Source organism: Battus philenor, unplaced genomic scaffold, assembly GCF_028537555.1.
Source record: "Battus philenor isolate CCGP_79_NKW_IND1 unplaced genomic scaffold, ilBatPhil1.0.hap1 SCAF_6, whole genome shotgun sequence".
NCBI classification, from domain to species: domain Eukaryota; kingdom Metazoa; phylum Arthropoda; class Insecta; order Lepidoptera; family Papilionidae; genus Battus; species Battus philenor.
Genome location: NW_027181726.1, coordinates 15,441,549 through 15,460,222, shown reverse-complemented (window position 1 = coordinate 15,460,222; position 18,674 = coordinate 15,441,549). Strand labels below are relative to the sequence as shown.

General features: G+C 37.2%; 1 protein-coding gene across 1 annotated transcript in view; it reads left to right on the top strand.

Annotated features, from left to right (window-relative positions):
* mmd (mind-meld) overlaps window positions 1-18,674 on the top strand; it is a 514,304-nt gene that overhangs the window by 458,988 nt on the left and 36,642 nt on the right. The window contains exons 9-11 of the mRNA XM_068773325.1: window positions 3,568-3,707; window positions 15,672-15,912; window positions 17,307-17,479. Coding sequence (XP_068629426.1) covers window positions 3,568-3,707; window positions 15,672-15,912; window positions 17,307-17,479 — 554 coding nt within the window. The remainder of the gene's footprint in view (window positions 1-3,567; window positions 3,708-15,671; window positions 15,913-17,306; window positions 17,480-18,674) is intronic.

Genomic DNA, 18,674 nt, shown 5'->3' with positions numbered 1-18,674 from the left:
ATTTAGCGGCATTTTCCCGGGAAATTGAGGTCGTTTTTCATGGCACGCGGGCTGAAGGGGGAAAAGCCACGCAGCTGCTCGGTAGGTCCGCAAAAAAAATGGGACCTTGCTGTTAAAATGACGACATGTTATTTATTCCAATTACTAAATTTGTGTATTTTCCCACGGCTGGGATAAATAGTACTTATACTATATTAGATGCGCAACTAATTTATCGATGTTGGGCAATAAATGATTCGCAAATGAAAAAAATATGTCATGTCATGATCAAAAGAATCTTTATGGATATATACTTGCCGACACGAACGCTGTATTTCGATTTTCGAATTCGCGTTCGTTCGTTCGTGTATGTTCGTGGACATTTTGCCGTTACTCCGCTGTTCTGTTTTTTTTTTTTCAAAAAAAAGAGTACTCTCTTTGTACTCATGACACTATCCATAAGAAACTGTACCGTTCGGCGAATTTGTATGTATTTTTGTCAGATACATATGTGTAAAATAAATATAAAACAAAATGGCAGTCGTGACGTCACACAAAACATATCTAGGGTTACTATCAAATATATCTATCTAAATAGTCTGAAACTGTGACTTATTTAAATTATGTTTTCTAAAACAAAATTGCTTTCAAAAATACTGTCTAATATTCTAGCTATTCGTTTTATTTGAAATTAATTTTAATAAAGTTTCAATTAAATATATTTCCACTTATAAATTTAAAAAATCATAAGTTTTGAGATACCAATATAAATTCACTCGTTTGTTATCTCTTTAAAATATAAGCCTCACGTGAATATTCATTCAAATGAATCTATTATTTAAGAGTAATTTCATTAAAATGTTTGCTTTGTTCGTACAAACAGTTGAAATTTATTCGTTGTCATATGCCCGTGATAGTTTCAAAACGGAATTTGTTGAATTAAATTGCATTTAAACTATAGAATATTGCGATGAATTCGTGTTTTTATTATTTTAACTTGAAACAAACTTTGTTATATTTGTCAAATGTTAACAATGAAAAAAGGAAACGTGGTCCATCACTTTGGACATTGTTAATGAGCTCAGGATTACGAGATTGAATCAGAATGAGGATTTACGTTCACGTTCCGTATGCTGGCCACTACAACCACCATATATTTATGAAGAATCATTCTTGCATTTAATAATAGAAAAAAATATTTAATTTCTCATACTTCACTTTAGTCGTTTAAGACCATAGACTTCAACTGTATATGCGTCTCTTAAAGATACATATATGAGATATAGCATAATCACCACGCTTGGCAACCAGGTGGGCAATCACAGTATGGTATAATGCTACCCGTCTTCTGGAAACTTGTTTGTGAGCAGTAACAATCCAAGATAATTATGCAGTGGTAGTCGTGCCATAAAATGCACCGTCCGCCAGCCCGCTGATAAATGCGTATGCGGGAAACAATGCGAATCACACAACCGTCACCGCTAAATTACTCAACACGTGTTTCACCTCTCCACGGGGCATCTTTAGGAGCCATGTTACACCGATTAGTGCCAAACACAGAGACAACAAAAGTTTACGCTGTGTTTGGCATTTTATTGCACGACTACCACTGCATGTGCGGAAGTGGCTAAATATTGGTCCTTTTCTTACTTAGGATGGACTTCCGGGAGGTAACGCCTGATTCCATTAAATCAATTACATAAGATGGGAGGAATCGAATCCGTGATCTCAGATTTCAAGTATCAGTCCTCTATCGGTGAGCTACCAATGCTCGCTACATTGCTTCGTTCATAGAATAAATTAAAAAAAATATATCATAGCTCGATACAGCTTTTAAAACAGATTAAAAATTTGTAGAACGTGAACTGTCAAATGTTCGAACTTCAAACCGAACTGTCAAATGCGCAAAGTTCACAGCGAACTGTCAAATGCGCAATACGCAGTTGTCATTATTATTGAAAATTTTTAAGTTTCTACATCAAAGAAATTTTCTTCATAGTAGGGAATATATAAAAATAGATCAATTAAATCTGTAAAGTCGTTCTCTTGTTATAGCGTAAACAAGGGAATAGCAATCCGTTTTATATATATAGATAAAAACAAAATATACATTGGACTTACTTATAAATTTACTTTCCAAAGCCAAAACACGTGCCTTCTCTTAAATAAAGGATTTGAGGATATCACACATCTTTCGCATACTTTATCCAGGATGTAGGAATTCATTTCTAAAATAGATATTGAGATGTATTCCTTTGTTCTTTGTGCGAAGTTGGCATACATAAAGAAACCTCAAAACATCTCGTCGCAGTTTTTTTTATTAAAGGCTCCAATAATTCTACAGCAGTGGGATCATGTAGCTTTCAACAATGAACCAAAAAGTTATCGAACAAAACGCTCATCAACATTACAATATATAAATCAAGTTATTAATATATCAACATAAAAATGTTTTGGTTAGGAATATATTTGTAAAATTAGTTTATTTTCTCTTCATTTACCATCTTTTAATTTCGTCTAGTAATGTACAATGCAATATTTACCGGAATAACTTCCGAACTGTGCATGACGTTTATATTATATAAAATACACTAGATGGCGCTAAATTTCAAAATGGTATCGATTAACTGCATTATGTTGCAAGCGACACAACTAGATGGCGTTGTTCTCAATAATCTAAAACAAAAACATTAAAACTATTGTAATAAACAATTATAGATATATTAAATCAAATAATAACCCAGGTTTCTTGGTAAAACATACAAGATATACATATAGTTTCATTACATTAAGAAAAATATAGATTTTAACAAAAAGAAGAAAAACCACTGTTGATATACGCAGATAAATTATATGACCATATATGCACAAGACGAATTTCGAAGTATTGCAGTGGAAGCGTATCTTCTTGAATTGCATATATTCACCGTAATATACTTTATTTTAATGCTTTAATTTTTTTAAACATAGAAATTAAAGAAAACTAAGTAATAAAAAATTACAATACTTGAGATTATTTTAATTACTGTATTTACATTGTTTGTAATCACAAAATAAAAACAATCGAATTTGTAATAAGTTCTTCTCATGTCAAAGCTTTTTGTAACCTCGTAGTTTTAAATGAAAAAACTATTTTAACTTAAACCATTTTCTATCTTAAATCTTAAACCATTTTTTTTGTTTTTTTAATCTTTGGTTTTAGGTTTTTTACTTCATCTGAGGTGGCAAGTTGTTTTTTTTTTCACAGTGTCTCTACCAATGTCCAGTTTTTAACACTATACACTAAGAGACTATATATAAGGAAGACCAGACTATATGTATCCAAAGTTTATTATTTATAACCACCAAGTTGGTTTAGAATACCATTCCAGAAATAATATTTCCTAATAGTAAAGCGATTAGCTCTATTTATTTTAGACTTTAAATTTCTGTCCAATATTTAGGTATAAAGCTTAAATAAATAAATTATTTTTCTTATAATAAATATCTAAAAAAATGACTGATGTATGGAGTTAAGACCTCCCATACACGTACTAAATCAACCATTAAGGAACCCATTAACGTATTATTATCGGTTTGTTTCAGCAGAAACACCCACATGTGATCTTCGAAGCGCGTACGAAAGCGAACAAAGGCTGCGCCAACAAACTCGAGTTTCGACCGAAGAGTCGGCGCACAAAGCACGTGTCTTTCGTTGAAGAACCTTTGGGAGATGACCCGAGGAACATGTAAGTCGAACCTCTCTACCATATATTTTTATATATTTTTAGTATTAACTAATTAAAAGCTCTTGAAAAATATTAAGACACAATGAACTTACATTTATAATGACCAATTGCTTAATAAGCATTTTTGTACTACTCTAGTCAACCGACAACTAGCGCCATCTACCGACGTCAAAATAAGTCGCAAATATTATGTTTATTTTTTCAACAAGAACTTTGTCTTTCGAAATTGTAATGTAACTAAGAATTTATATTAAAAGCATTCAACTAGTATATTTATTTTTTTAATAATAAAGAAACGTCAAATCTATTAGATCTATTTAGACTTGAAACTATTACCCGTATTTCTTGAGAATATGTGGTTTAAAAATCTGGTTTGCAATTTGCAAGACTTTGTAACGTAATGTTGAAAAAATATTATATTTTATAAGTTGCTAGATTATATTTGATTTGCTTTCTCGGGTCTGACGGCTGTACGCCCCATCTTTTCGTACTTCGTATTCATATACGATCATTCTGCTCTTTCAGTGGTTGCACAAAAAAATATATGGTGATCTTTTTTATTTTCAGTCGATAGATGCCCACTGCAAGGCACAGGCCTCCCGTAAAGATAGCTACGGTGACTGTCCAGCCCGATCTTAACCATGTCGTCAGTCTACCTAGAGGGGGGCATACTCACGCCGCGTTTATCGGCTCATGCTTGTCTAACCTTTCTACTGGCTTATGGTCGCGGAACATTTTTACTGGCTCGTGGTAGTCGAACCTGTCTACTGACTTATCGTCGCGGAACATTTTTACCGGCTCATGGGAGTCGAACCTGTCTACTGACAAATGGTCGAGGAACATTTTTACCTGCTCATGGTTATCGAACCTGTCTACTGGCTTATGGTCGCGGAACATTTCTACCTGCTAATGTTTGTCGAACCTTGCTACTGGCTAATGATCGCGGAGCATTTCTACCGGCTCATGGTCGCCGAACCTTTCTACCCCAACATACTTCGAAGTTAGTTCTATTTTTTCATGGCCTTTTCACTTTTTTTTTCACCTAGGTCAACCTTCTTTGTAGTCTTCTTTAATCGTTTTGTCTTTAATCTGACCGCTCTAGTAAGCCTCGATCTGGCCCAGTTACTAAACTTTTGTTAAAATACTAAGAAAGTAAGCGAGGATACAAAGATCACATAGTAAATAAAACGTCTATTTCTAGCTGTCAAAGAAAACAAAGATGGCGTCCGACGATTATCTTTGAATAATCGCATTTTTACTAGTTTTTCAGTATAAATAGAATAATTATTTGTATAACCGTTGTGTACTATAAATACATTAATTTTATAAAATTATCAATGCGAAATAGGTTTTATTTATTACTAGATGTGACCTCAGAGACATTTATTTTCTAGCCACATTGTTTTTCGTTCTGAATTTTAAATCATATCATAAATTATCGATAGATTTCTCCTCGATGAATCTAAAGCGAGTTATAATTATTCATATTACTTGAAATGGGCGTTCTTATTATTCTATATAAAACTTATCCTTTGTCTTACCGAGTTATGGAATTCATAAGAAAAACTCGCCAGTTGCAAACTTAGACTTGCTGCATTATTCACTTTGCAGTCGAGGACGTGGTGTGATTTATAAGATGCGGGGTAGTTCTCTCGTCCGAGGTAGATTTATCTGCCCGTTAGGTGATGGCCATTTCTCTTTTGTATGCACTCATTGAATATTTAAAATGTAAATTATTATCGCCGGTTACCTTGTTCGGTTTGGTAGAGCTTGAAGTGAAATTTTAAATAAGTGATTTAATATAAGTTTAAGTCATTGCCTTTTTAAATTCGGTCTTCTTTATTACATGTTTTTATAAACATTTTGAAATCCATTTTTATATTGTTTTTTTGATCATCTATGCAGAACATAAGTACGTTCACTTCGTGTTGCGAAGGTTTGGTATTTAGATAGAGGAAAGTAACATCGCCTCGCTGGGCACCCAAAAGAGTGGACACCAGAAATATCTGGAACACTTTAGGGAGGATAATCGGAATAATAATAAAAATAAATAAGACGTAATTCAATAAACAGACTGTACAAAAACGTATATATATATATACACACACACACACACACACATATATATATATATATATATATATATATATATATATATGTGTGTGTGTTTTTTTTTTTTATAGAGGTTTAAAAATACCTTTACGTATCATAGGGCCTGATGTTGGTGCCCCGTATGTCGGACTCGATCTAGATCAATACCGACTAAAAACAATCCTCTCTCTTCGGTATCCCTGGTCCCCACGGCATGGCCGTTAGGCATTACTTCGCGGGGGGGATTTAGCCGCAGCTTTCTCTGATAGAGTGGCTGTTCAGGCCAACTTCCTCCGCTCTTGCTCTATTTTACGCAACTCCTTCAGCACCGTCGTACAGTACGCGCTCGTAAGTTCCCAGGCCGAAGGCGAGGATAGCATTGTAGCTATCAGAGTTTCAGGATAGATTTTGCATCCCACACCTTCTTCCCAAGACCTCCTGGCTTCGTTAAATCGGGGGCAGACGAAAAAGACATGTTCTGCATCTACATATATATGTGTGTGTGTGTGTGTGTGTGTGTGTGTGTGTGTGTGTGTATAATATATATAAATATGTATAATAGTAAAAATTATTAGTAAATAACAGAATTTTAATGTATTAAAATCAACGAAATTACAAAAAATCATCTCATTATAATGTTTCCGAGAAATCGCTGATAAGTCTTTTGGGAGGCTTGCGTTAAATTATCTTAGAGTCCAATCGCAGACTCAATAACTTGGCTCTTTTACTTATTACACCCACTTTAGACCCTTGGGGACGTTTTAATGATGCCCTTTTACATTCCAGACCCTCGTTTAGGGGCATTGATTTGGTGTCTAAAGATAACTGTTGACTAACTGTACTGCATTGAACACGATGGACAAGTTTATAAATTTTATTCGTTATTCAATCTTTAAAATCAACGCCATGTATACTGTAAATAAAACAAATATCTTTTTTTTTTTGTACGTTTGAAATTTACATCTTTTTACAACACGATCACAATAAATATGTATGTTTAACAACAACTTAAAAATAGTATATATAAATCATTGTTTTTAAACGCAATATGTAATGCAGAGCGTTGTAAAATCGCATATTTGTTGAAAAAATTATTAAAATAGTGTAGTTACAAGGTCAAGTTTCAAGAAGATGGGTGGCAGCGTTCTCTCCATAACACCACAATACGATCGTAAAATCCGTCCACCAAGATTATTATCTACCCCCATATCTTTGTAAAAAGCCTATGCCTTACAGAGGGCGTCTATGAGCTGATTTTTCATATGCTCCCACCTCCCCCTCTTTTGGGCCTCTCGTACCCCCTTGTTTTGGGACAGGGTTTTTATTCCTCTTTTATTATTTTCTTTCATATCCTTTTACATTTTTATGCTCTTCGAAACAAATTACTTAAACATTTTGTTAAAAATAATTATTAAAAGTGAACGTAATTTGTAATTCAGATGAGTCGTGGGTTGTTGAGCAGCGCAAGATTGATCATCGCGGTGATCATAGGGGTAGACATATGCCATGCACTATCTGTTTATCCGTTATCATGATAACGATCATAAGTAAGAAAAGGACCAATATATGGCTACTTCCGCTATGTAGCGGTAGTCGTGCAATAAAGTGCACCGCCCGCCAGCCCGCTAATAAATGCGCATGCGGCGAACAATGCAAATTACACAACTACCACCGTTAAATCACTCAACACGTGTTTCACCCCTCCACGGGGCATCCTCAGCAGTAATGTTACACCGATTAGTGCCAAACACAGAGTGCACTTTATTGCACGACTTCTGCTGCGTAGCGGAAGTAGCTATATATTGGTCCTTTTTTACTTAGGATGGACTTCCGCAAAATAACGCCTGAATCCATTATTATGATAATGATCATCATAATGGACTAATATTACCTATATATCGGCACTAATAGCACAAAAAAGTGAGACTTGAAACTTGATCGTCTAGAATGTTCGATACTCTCAATACTTTGTTAGTCGTATATAAAATACTCAGAAACTATTGCGGCCACCCAAACTTTTTAATGATGCCGTCGAAATTGACATCGTTCATATACTTATATATTTATATATATAAACACGAGATGAAACTTCATCACCAAAAGCTAACCGAACTATATCTTGACTAGTTTAACGCAATGAACATTGCAAAATATATAATGATAAATTGTATATATATATATATATATATATGCTTCGGAAAAAAACATATATACATACATATTAATTTTCATTTAATTTGATTCGCCACCCAAATTTACAATATATATGCATGCAAATAAAAAAAACAACGAAAGAGACACCGTGACAAATACAAAATGATATAAAAATAGACAACAGAGAATAAAAGGGATTTTTTTAAACATCAATAATTTAAGAAATCAGTTAATAAGTACTATTCTACAACATATACACATATTTTTCTTTATTTTGGTTGACTTTATTGGTTTGTATTGATTAAAAACTATTATCATATACTAGCTATGCCCGCGACTTCATTCACGTGGTATTAAACTTACATAATTACTCCGCTGGCTCAGTGACCCAAAGTGGGTCTTGGCCTCCGAAGCGAGAGACTTCCATTTTCCTCTATCTTGCGCCATCGTCTGCCATTGGTTGACATTCAATTCGCGCAAGTCTGCCTCAACGCGATCGATCCAGCGATACCTGGGTCTACCCACTGGTCTTCGATCCCTCGGTTTTTCCAGGTACGCTACCTTCACGCTCCGATCCGATCCCATTCGCTCCAAGTGACCAAGCCAGCGGATTCGTTGAGCTGTATATTCGCCAATGATATTTGGCTGTGCTACTAAAGTATCAATTATTATAGTGGTATTAAACAAAAAAGTATTTTTTTTTCGATTAATGAAATACCCTAAGTTACTCCTTATTACATCAGCTATCTGCCGGTATAAGTGCTGTCAAAATCGATCCAATTATTTCAGAGATTAACAGACTAAAAATTAAAAAAAAATCATTTTGGTATATATACCGTATATTAATATGCATGTAGTAACAAGCTGTTATTTTAATATTACAAGCAGACACTTCAATTTAATTTATTATTATAGATTAGAGATTCCCAAAGTGGTCTATATCGACCCCTAGGGGTCTATGACAACCTGCAAGGGGTCTACGTCAGCGAAAAAAATTTGGGGGTCCATGAAATGAAAATGGGGGTCCACGATAGTGGATCTCAACACATACACTGATAGTACCAATTTACTTACATCATACTATCTTATAATATCAAAACATTTACATTATTTATAAAATTACCTATGAAGTATATATTTTATGTTATTTTATTTATAGTTTATTTTATGTTTATTTAATGTTACGTATATTTTACATAACAGATACAAAATTTTATTTTGAGTAGTTTTAATTTTAAATTCAATTAATAAATGTTTAAATTAACACGTGTTTTTACTTTAAGTTTTTAACACTAAACTTCACTACAGTTAGAAATTTACAGGAAATCAATATCAGATAAGTAGGGGGTCTACCCAACACGGAAAAACATGGCAAGGGGTCTACGACACAAAAAAGTTTGGGGAACTCTGGTATAGATAGTAACGGTATACGCGGCGTGGATTGTACCCACCACTAGAAGGTCCGATGACAGAGTTGAATTAGCGAATAGTGGCTGGATATGAGCGGGTCAAGGTGGCGATCTTTGTAGAAAGTTTGTGAAGAAGAATATAATTTTTTATTTAAATTATACGTATGATGGCTGCGAATAAAGAATAAACTGTAAAATCTACAAGAGAATTAAATTCATTACTGCATTCCGTATCTTGATATAATTGTAAGCAATGTATTCGTAGTAACAAAAGTTTATATCCTCAACTCTTTTGTTCAGGTAATTTATAACCAGACCTTTGTATATATATATATATACTAAAGAAACAATTAAAACAGAGAGGACCTTTTCGAGTTGACCTATTTCATAGCCTTTCATAAGATCATCCGCAGAACAATGAACCGGGCCACGCGTATCTCAAATCAGGATTTGAATAATGACGTCATTGGCCGCTCGAAAATTCTAAATTCAAAATTCAAAATATCTTTATTCGAGTACACATTCTCACTCGCTTTTTGTAACGTCAATCATTTTAACTTTATAAGCAATTGATTATTCTCATCTGCCGTGAAGATCCGGCAAGAAACTCGACAGTTGCTGTTTTACATGAAAATTAACAATATTTCATTTGTAAATTATAATATTAACCATTTAAATAACTCAATAAAACAAGTTTTACACATTTCGAACAACTAAAAACTCTTGAATGTTATTATAGCATTTATTTGATAATATACTGTTGATTTAAATGAAATATGTATGAAATTTTGTGGAACTTTATGGCATATGACCCATGTAAGATTTTTTAGGTTTTTGAAGATAAAATAAGGCTATATAAATTTGTAGAAGACACATTTTTTTTTTTTTTTTTTTTTTTTTTTTTTTTTTTTTTTTTAATTCGTACCCCTATCTAGTTTGGGACAGGGTCTTTTGTATCAATATAATTTTTCACATTTCTTATTATTTTCTTTCTCTTCTTTCTTTCCTTATAATGTCATTTCTTTCATTCTATTTTCTATCTTTCATTCCACAATTCATCTTTCTTTCTCATTCGCCCTATTCAGCTTTCATTCTTCCCTCTTTTCTTATTAATAATTACATTTTTATCTTTTTATTTACATTTGGATTTCTTATTTTATAATTATTTTTTATTTATCACAGTCTTATTTCTTAATTTTTTCCCATTTTATTGTCGCTTTGTTACTTACTTATGTTTGTCTTTTATTTATTTCTATTGTTCTTTTAACTATTTCTTTGCAGAGGGTTATGAAATCTTGCTGGTATTCTCCGCCTATCAGGGAGGCTATTGACTCCTCCCTGATTTGAACCCCAGACCGGCACTCGAAGCCGAACCGGAGTCCCCCGAATGCGGGACACCGGGCCACAAGGTGGATCACGGTCTGGTCCACGCCCGGTTCACAGAAGCACGAGGGGTCCTCCTTGAGCTTGAACCTATGAAGGTACTCAGAGAACCCCCCGTGCCCCGTGAAGAGCTGGGCCGAGACCGCGTCCACCTCGATGCTGCGGAGCACGCGGTAGGCTGAGACGGCGTCCGGGAAAAACATCCTCGTTACCGAAGCCGTCGTTCCTTCCACATACCTCCTGTTCCATTCGTCGAGCGACTCCAGTCTCAGTTGCCGCTTGACGAATGAAACAGGGCATCTCTCGTACTCTGGTCGTCTTTTACTCTTCAGGGCCGCTTCCTTGGCCAGCTGGTCCGCCCTCTCGTTCCCCTCCATCCCCGCGTGCGCTTTCACCCAGAACAACCTTACATCCTTCCCTTTCTCTCTCGCTTTCATTACATTCTCCTTCACTCTTAACGCTAAGGGATGGAGGGTGTCCGATCTTGCGACAGTTTCGAGAGCGGACCGCGAGTCGCTCAGTACGGCACAGACTTGCGCCGACTCGCCGGCCGCGTACCCTGTTGCCTCAGCTAGAGCCAGCAGCTCTGCCTGGTATACGGTGCAGAAGTTGCCCAACTTGAGTTTCTTTGTGTATGACTCTACGGCGCCCCGCTTGACGCAGAACGCCGCACCCACCTTATCCTCTATGCGGCTGCCGTCGGTATAAATTACCAGATCGGCAGCCGCGGTGGCAAGTCGGACTTCCTCCGCACTTTCCCCCAGACAGGAGAACTCCACACCAACTTGACCAGACGGGTGTGGTAGTCTCAGGTAGCTGACCGGTACCTCCAGGTCTCGGTCCTTTACCACCTGCCGGGAATGACCCTTTCTTATTTCAAATAAGCGGGCTGCTTCTTGGACCCGAAGGTCCAGGGGAAGCAACCCGGCAAGTATAAGGGCCGAGTGCAGGGACGCGGTCCTGTGGGTCCTCGCGATCTTCTGCGCGAAGCCCCGCTGGACCGCGCCCAACTGCCTGCGGACCAGCAGCTTCCTAGCCGCCGGCGCCCATGCACTCGCTGCATACAAAATCGTCGGCTCCAGCACCGCCAGATACATCGTTCTGATCACCTCCGAGTTCAGACCCCAAGATACCTTCGCAGCCCTGCACAGCTGACGATAGAGGCCCTGTGCCTTCTTGCTCACGTTCTTCACGTGACTGTTGAACGTGAGCCTATCGTCAACTGTGAGGCCTAGTATCCGGACCTCCCCAGTCCGTCCAAGCGGCTCACCCCCCATGCTCAGTAATGGGTAGTCGAACTTTAGCTTGTTGGTTAGCACCATCACCTTGGTTTTGTGTGGTGCGAACCTCAGCTTATTCCTGACCCCCCACTCATGAACATGGGCGAGAACGGCGTTGGCCCGACTCGAGATGTCCTGGGCCTTCTGCCCCGAGAAGACCAGCACGACGTCATCTGCGAACGCCTGGCAGTGTGTCCCGGTCTTTGCCACCTCCTCCAGGAGAGGGTTGATGAGGAGGGTCCAGAAGGTTGGGCCGCCTACGGATCCCTGCACGCACCCCTTGGTGGTCTCTCTGGCCCACTCTGCCCCCGCGTACCGTACGGACACCTTGCGATCGCTAAAATAGCTGTCAACAAGACGCCGCAGATTCGCGGGGCAGCGAGTCTCTGCCAGTCTGCACCGTATAGCAGGCCACCAGGCGTTATCGAAGGCTCCCTCTATGTCCAATGATACCAGCACTGCGATCTCCTTCTCCTTCAGCCGGGTTCGCAGATGCTGGATCAGGTCATACAGGGAGTCTTCGGTACACCTCTGCGGCATGAAGCCGTATTGGTGGCTACTGATATACGGTGCAGTGTACCACCGGATCCTACGGACCATCATTTTCTCAAGGACCTTGCCGAGAATCGGCAAGAGTCCGATGGGCCTGTAGGATTTCGGGTGCGTGTAGTCCTCCTTGTCCGGCTTCCGCAACGCTACGACCACTGCCTCCTTCCATCTCGTGGGGAAGTGGGAAAGCGCGAGACGTAGAAGACACATTAAATCATCATCAGCGGCGGTTCGAAAAGAGAAATACCTTCTCTGTATTCTTGTTGTTGTTTCCGTTGTTAGCCTTGTAGGGCTTTTACAACTTTGTCGGTTTCAGACCACTAATAAAAAAAAAACTACGCTATACTATTCGGCGCCTCCCGGCACTTCGGTGCGCTGCTAAAGACTTGCTGTGTTGCTGCTTCTTCTCTCCTTCGATGGTGGTGCTGGAGTAGTCGTCAGTGTCTTGTTGTGTTGTGTTGTTCTTCTTGCTTCTGCCTCCTGGCAGTTGCTATTCGGTGCGCCCTCTTGCTTGGGCGTGTCTTGTCACCTTGTGTGTGACCTTCTTTATGGGGGCCCCCCTTGGTTTTTTGGGGGGGCGTCTTTTGATACCTTTCGGGGTCGGTGCGTCTTCGTCCGGTATTGCGTGGCGTGGCCTACGCTTTATGTATGTCCTTTATACAGTTGTAAAGTATGAATTTTATCATGTGTTAATCTAAAGCAAAGTTGTTGTGTATGAAACCACAAAGGTTTCTAGTGTGACAAATTTTTGATAGATGGCGCCACTGTAAACACTATGAATTTCATATACAGCTGTGACAATTCATGCTGATGTGAATTGAAACGAAAACAGTGAACGTATGATGAAGTTTCAAATTGTGGTGATGTAATAATTTATGCATATTGTAAAAAAAATATTTGCTAAATTCAATTCGAACGAAGTAGCGGGGAACAGCTAGTTTAATATAAAATACAATCATTTTATTTTAGCATTCGATTCAATTTCTCGGCATCAGCTTCGGAGCGTGGTGTATTTTGTAAAACACTTTTTTTTAAAACAGCAGCTTTTACTACGATTCAAATTGAGATGCCTCTTAATTCAACAAAGGCATTTTCCGGTTGTACCATATTTCGTTATAGAAATAAAAAAAATGGAATATTAATATCAGTTGCTCCGTTTTACCCCGCACAAAGAGGGAAATGAAATTGTCAAGCACGAAATGAACAAATTCGGGCATCTGTGAATTAAATACTTTTTACCTTTATACAATCTCTTTTTTTTACTCTGAATCAGAATGCTACCTTTTACGGTTGAATTGAAAAAAAAAAACCTTTCGCCGAACGATGTCTTTGACAATTAAATTTAAAAAAAAAAATTACTTTGACTAATGACGTTGTACATTTTGACATTTATTTTTTTTAAATCAATATTCTTGTTCGACTAATAAAACGAATGTAAATATGATTTAAATATTCATAACGTCATAATTCAAGCTAAAGATTGTTCATTCCATATAAGCAGGCGTATCTACCAAGGCTGCCTTTGCTTTTTAAACACGTACCAGCAAGTTAATTTACCTGTCTTTGTTGATGATACCTCTAAAATAAATCGGGTAGGTTCCTGTCAACTTTGGCGAGTAATGAAAAGAAGATTTGACATGAATTGATAGCTGAACGATTTTATTCTATAAACTCTTTCAATCAGTCCGCGCCAGCAGATAAAAGCAGAACGCCAACCACGGTACCCTTTCTCTCTTCGACTGTCCTATTCCATGGAAGTTTTCGCTCATGTATCTCGGAGTCACTTTTGTCTCCACGCTTGTGTTACATAATACGCGATAAGGAACAAAGTCGGACTAATCTTTAGCAGGCTTTATCAAGTTCTGTGTTCCTCCTGCAACTTACTCCTGTAGGAATGCCAATACTGACATTTTATGTTGATCGACGATTCGAAAGTGCTTGTAATAGCCTATTTGGATAAACAATATTTAATTTTAATTTTGATAAAAGCACTATGAATATTGAAACTAATCCGTGTGTTTTTATCATCTACTATATCACCTACTAAGGAAAGCGCGATCTTTGGCAAGGGATATAAATTTCCAATATACTTGGGTAAAACACTCTAAGATCATGGCAAGGAAGACTGATACCTCGCCTGTGTTTTTTATAAAAAACGAGTCCGATCTGAAGAATTACAATGATTATCTTGTTGGAGTCTAAAATTCACGATTTGTTATCGTTAGTAAACTCACTAATTTCGAAAGCTAAAATCACGTTCCGTTCGTCCTTAATCATCGAAGGCTTCATATTAACTTTAGTGTATTCGCTCAACTTAAAGGCAATAATGTATTTTTTCTTTCTGCGTTTTTTATGTTTGTGTATCTATCTGCGAAAACATGTAAATGGTGTATAGTTTTTATTTAGGTTTTTATTTGTAGTTTTAAGACACTGTTTGTTTTCCGAATAAAATAAAATATAATCATTTATACACGAAAATAAATTTATCTACGTTTTTATATCTTAATTCGACTTTATTACACTAGCTTACTTCACAGACTCTTTTACTCAACTGAAGTTGGTTAATTACTTTAAAAACAAATCTCATTAAGTTTTGTTAAAGTCAATTCAACTGTGCTTAAAGTTTATATCCAGAATATAAGGGTTATTCATGAATACTTGTTGTCCCATTACTTATTTTCATCACTTGAAACGCAGCCTCAATTTTTTTTAATTTTGTTTATCAATTTAATACCGTTCCTTGAAACACTGTAAAGCCAAGCCTCAAGTAATTGACTAAAATTTTACCGTTTTTATAATCAAAATCTGATCATTTGAAATACAAACAGAGCGTCATAACTTTTTTTATTTCTGACTAGCAGAGATCGAGACTTTGTTCACATGAAATTTAACAAAAAATCAAACCATTTTCAGATATTAACAAACAGACAGACAGATAAACAAAAATTTTATAAAGGAATATCTACCGTGTATATATATATATATATATATATATATATATAAATGTATATATATGTATATATAATTGTTCTAACTGTCATCTTGTTTACTGTCTATTTTTTTTTCATATATGATGATTTTGAGGGCATTTTGAACAGAATAAACAAAGTGATTTCTCTTTCCAGAGGTTCAAGGAAGTCGCGGGAGGAGAACTCTTGGCGCTGGTGGCAGGATACAGGGCTGCGTACGCTGGGCAGACGTCGACGGGACGTGCGCGAGACAACGAAGTACATCGAGACAGCCCTGGTCATTGATAAGGCCATGTTCGACCGAAGGAATGGCAGTACTAGATCTGAAGTTGTCCACGACGCCATACAAGTTGCAAACATTGCCGATCTGGTGAGATTATAGATATTTGTTTTTTGTTAACTAATAAGTGTTTCGCTGCGAGATGCCCAAAAGAACTAACATCACCGACGTAGCTTGAAGAATTGCTCGTTTAAAGTAACAGTGGTGGGGCACAACGCTCGTTCGACCCATGGCCGTTAAAACCGAAAGGTTCTCGAGTGGCGACCACAAGCCACTAGGTAGACCGAAGACACAGTTGAGGTCGAAGTCCCTGGATGTAGGCAGCACAATACAAGGTTATAGTGGCGATCATCGATAGAGGCTTATGCCTTGTAGTGGGCGTCCATCGGCTGAAAAGGAGAAGAAGATAAAGGAAAAGTGGAGCCTAAAGGTTTCTCTAATGGAAACCAAGAGCCGGTAGATTGAGTGTGGGAAGAGCCTCCACTAAATGGCTCGATGACATAGTCAATAACACGAGAAATTTTTAGATGCGGGCAGCGTAAGATCGGTTGTTATGGATTATATTATCTTTGGGGGAGGTCCTTGTCTTACAGGGCTTCTTTTAGCTAACATGATGATGATGATGATGATGGTGGTGGTTATGATGATGATGGTAGTGATGATGATGGTGGTAGAGGTGGTGGTAGTGGTGGTGATGGTAGTGGTGATGGTGATGATTATTATGACTATGGTAATGATGATGATGATGATTATGATGATTGTGGTTGTGGCAGTGATAATGATGGTGGTGGTGGTGATAATGATGATGATATTGAAGATGACGATGATGAAAATCCTGTTAATTAGAAAGATGAAATTTAGAAATATTATAGTGGCAATAGCAGTGCTCATATAAGCTAACAATGTTTCTAAGCTTGTAACCGATATATATATTACACAATTTATTTATTTTGTTAAAAAAAGAGGAAAAAGGCGTAAAACGAGACCGATGGATCAAAGATGGCCCAGGTGTAGAACTCTGGAGGGAAGATGATGAAAGTGAGTCGATGTATGATGGGAAAGTGAGGAAAGCAAAGACAGTGTGAAGAAAATTAGAGGAAAGAATGTACATTAAGAAGGACGAAAGATTAGTATAGATATCAATTAGAATGATGTAAAACATTGCTATGTAAATAAAGACCCTTTCCACCTATGATATGGGTTGAATGAAAGGCTCTAAAAATTGGACCATAAAAAAATAAAAAATAGGGCACTGGTCTGGGTGACCTTAAATACCTGTCATTTTTATTACGATCTATGTTCAGTAATTTTCAATAGTTCGGCAAATGTTCAAAAAATTCTGTGTTATTTTTAAAATATTCATTTCTTTCAGAAAACTTAATAAAAAATGTAAGTTAGGCGAGAACTTAAGCTAGTGATTTATTGCTTCAAACTAACTTAAGTTTATGTATGAAAATACGCTTACATTTGTCCTTCACACACAGTACTTCCGGACACTGAACACGCGGGTGTCGTTGGTGTACATCGAGTCCTGGCAGAGCGCGGATCAGGCGGACATCGATAGGAAACAGGACATCACACGAGCCATCCAAAAGTTCAGCGACTACACAGCCCGGAAGCTGTTCAAGATCGAAAAGGACACCACACAGTTGCTTACGTAAGTATTTTCCTTATATGTCATCTTTCCGCTATTTTTCTTGAAAGCTCAATTTTAGGTTTTCTAACCATACCGAACTGCGATCGCGAATCTGCCAGCCAAGTGTGATGATTATGGTAAATCCCCCCATAAATATCTTCGAGGAATCATTTATCGTGCAGTAAGTATCTATGGTGGTCTTTCTGAAATGACGACGAAATGAATAGCTGTCCCGACAGACTTTACCGCCAGAAGATACTTATTCTTTCCATTACAATATAAACAATAAGTTTATCTAAAACTATATCAGAATGATCGCTTTACTTATTGATTAAATGTGAAATCGGTTAATTAATTTTATATATAGGTACATGCTGACAAATGTAAATGCTAAAAGACATAAATTGTCAGCGCGTTAATGTTCAACTGTCAAATTGTTAAATGTCAAATGTTAAACTGTGAAATTTCAACCTGTAGAATTATTTAATGTCAAACTGTCAAATGTCCAACTGTCAAATGTCAAATATACAACTGTCAAATGTCAAGCTGTCAAATGTCAAACTGTAAAATGTCATGCTCTGTAGATATCGTTGTGGGATATATATGTCTTTCAGTCGGCTTCTATGGGCGAAAATGACGAAGTTAATCATTAACGGTAGTGCAATTGTTCCTCGCTATCCACTCAATATTTATGCACATAGAAATAGACAGAAATAAGAACAGTAAATTGCGCTATAGGGCCTACATACCTAATTGTTTTTACTTTCAAATAAATTAAAAATACAAAACGACATACTACAATATTTTTATAACAATTTCTACAATATCTCGAGATTCAATACATTAATTACGTAATATCAATTGTCATAAATAAAGGAACAATTTTTAAACGTTCTTTTTAAACATCCTTCACGTCTATGAAGTATTTCATCACCATCATCATTTATTCCTCTATCACCAAGATGGGGCAGAAGGCGTCCACAGTACGTCGCCATCCCGAGCGGTATTAAACCTCGCACTTTACTTCGTTCCACGTCATTACAACTGCTTTCTTCTGCAGTGATCGTCCGCCACCAGGTTAGCTTTGGACGGCCACGTCTTCGCTTTCCTTGAGGATTACGTTCTAGGGCTTGCCTCGGTATGTGATCAGGATCCCTTCGGAGCGTGTGGTCTATCTAATTCCACTTGCGGCGCTTGATCTGCTTGTCGATGAAAT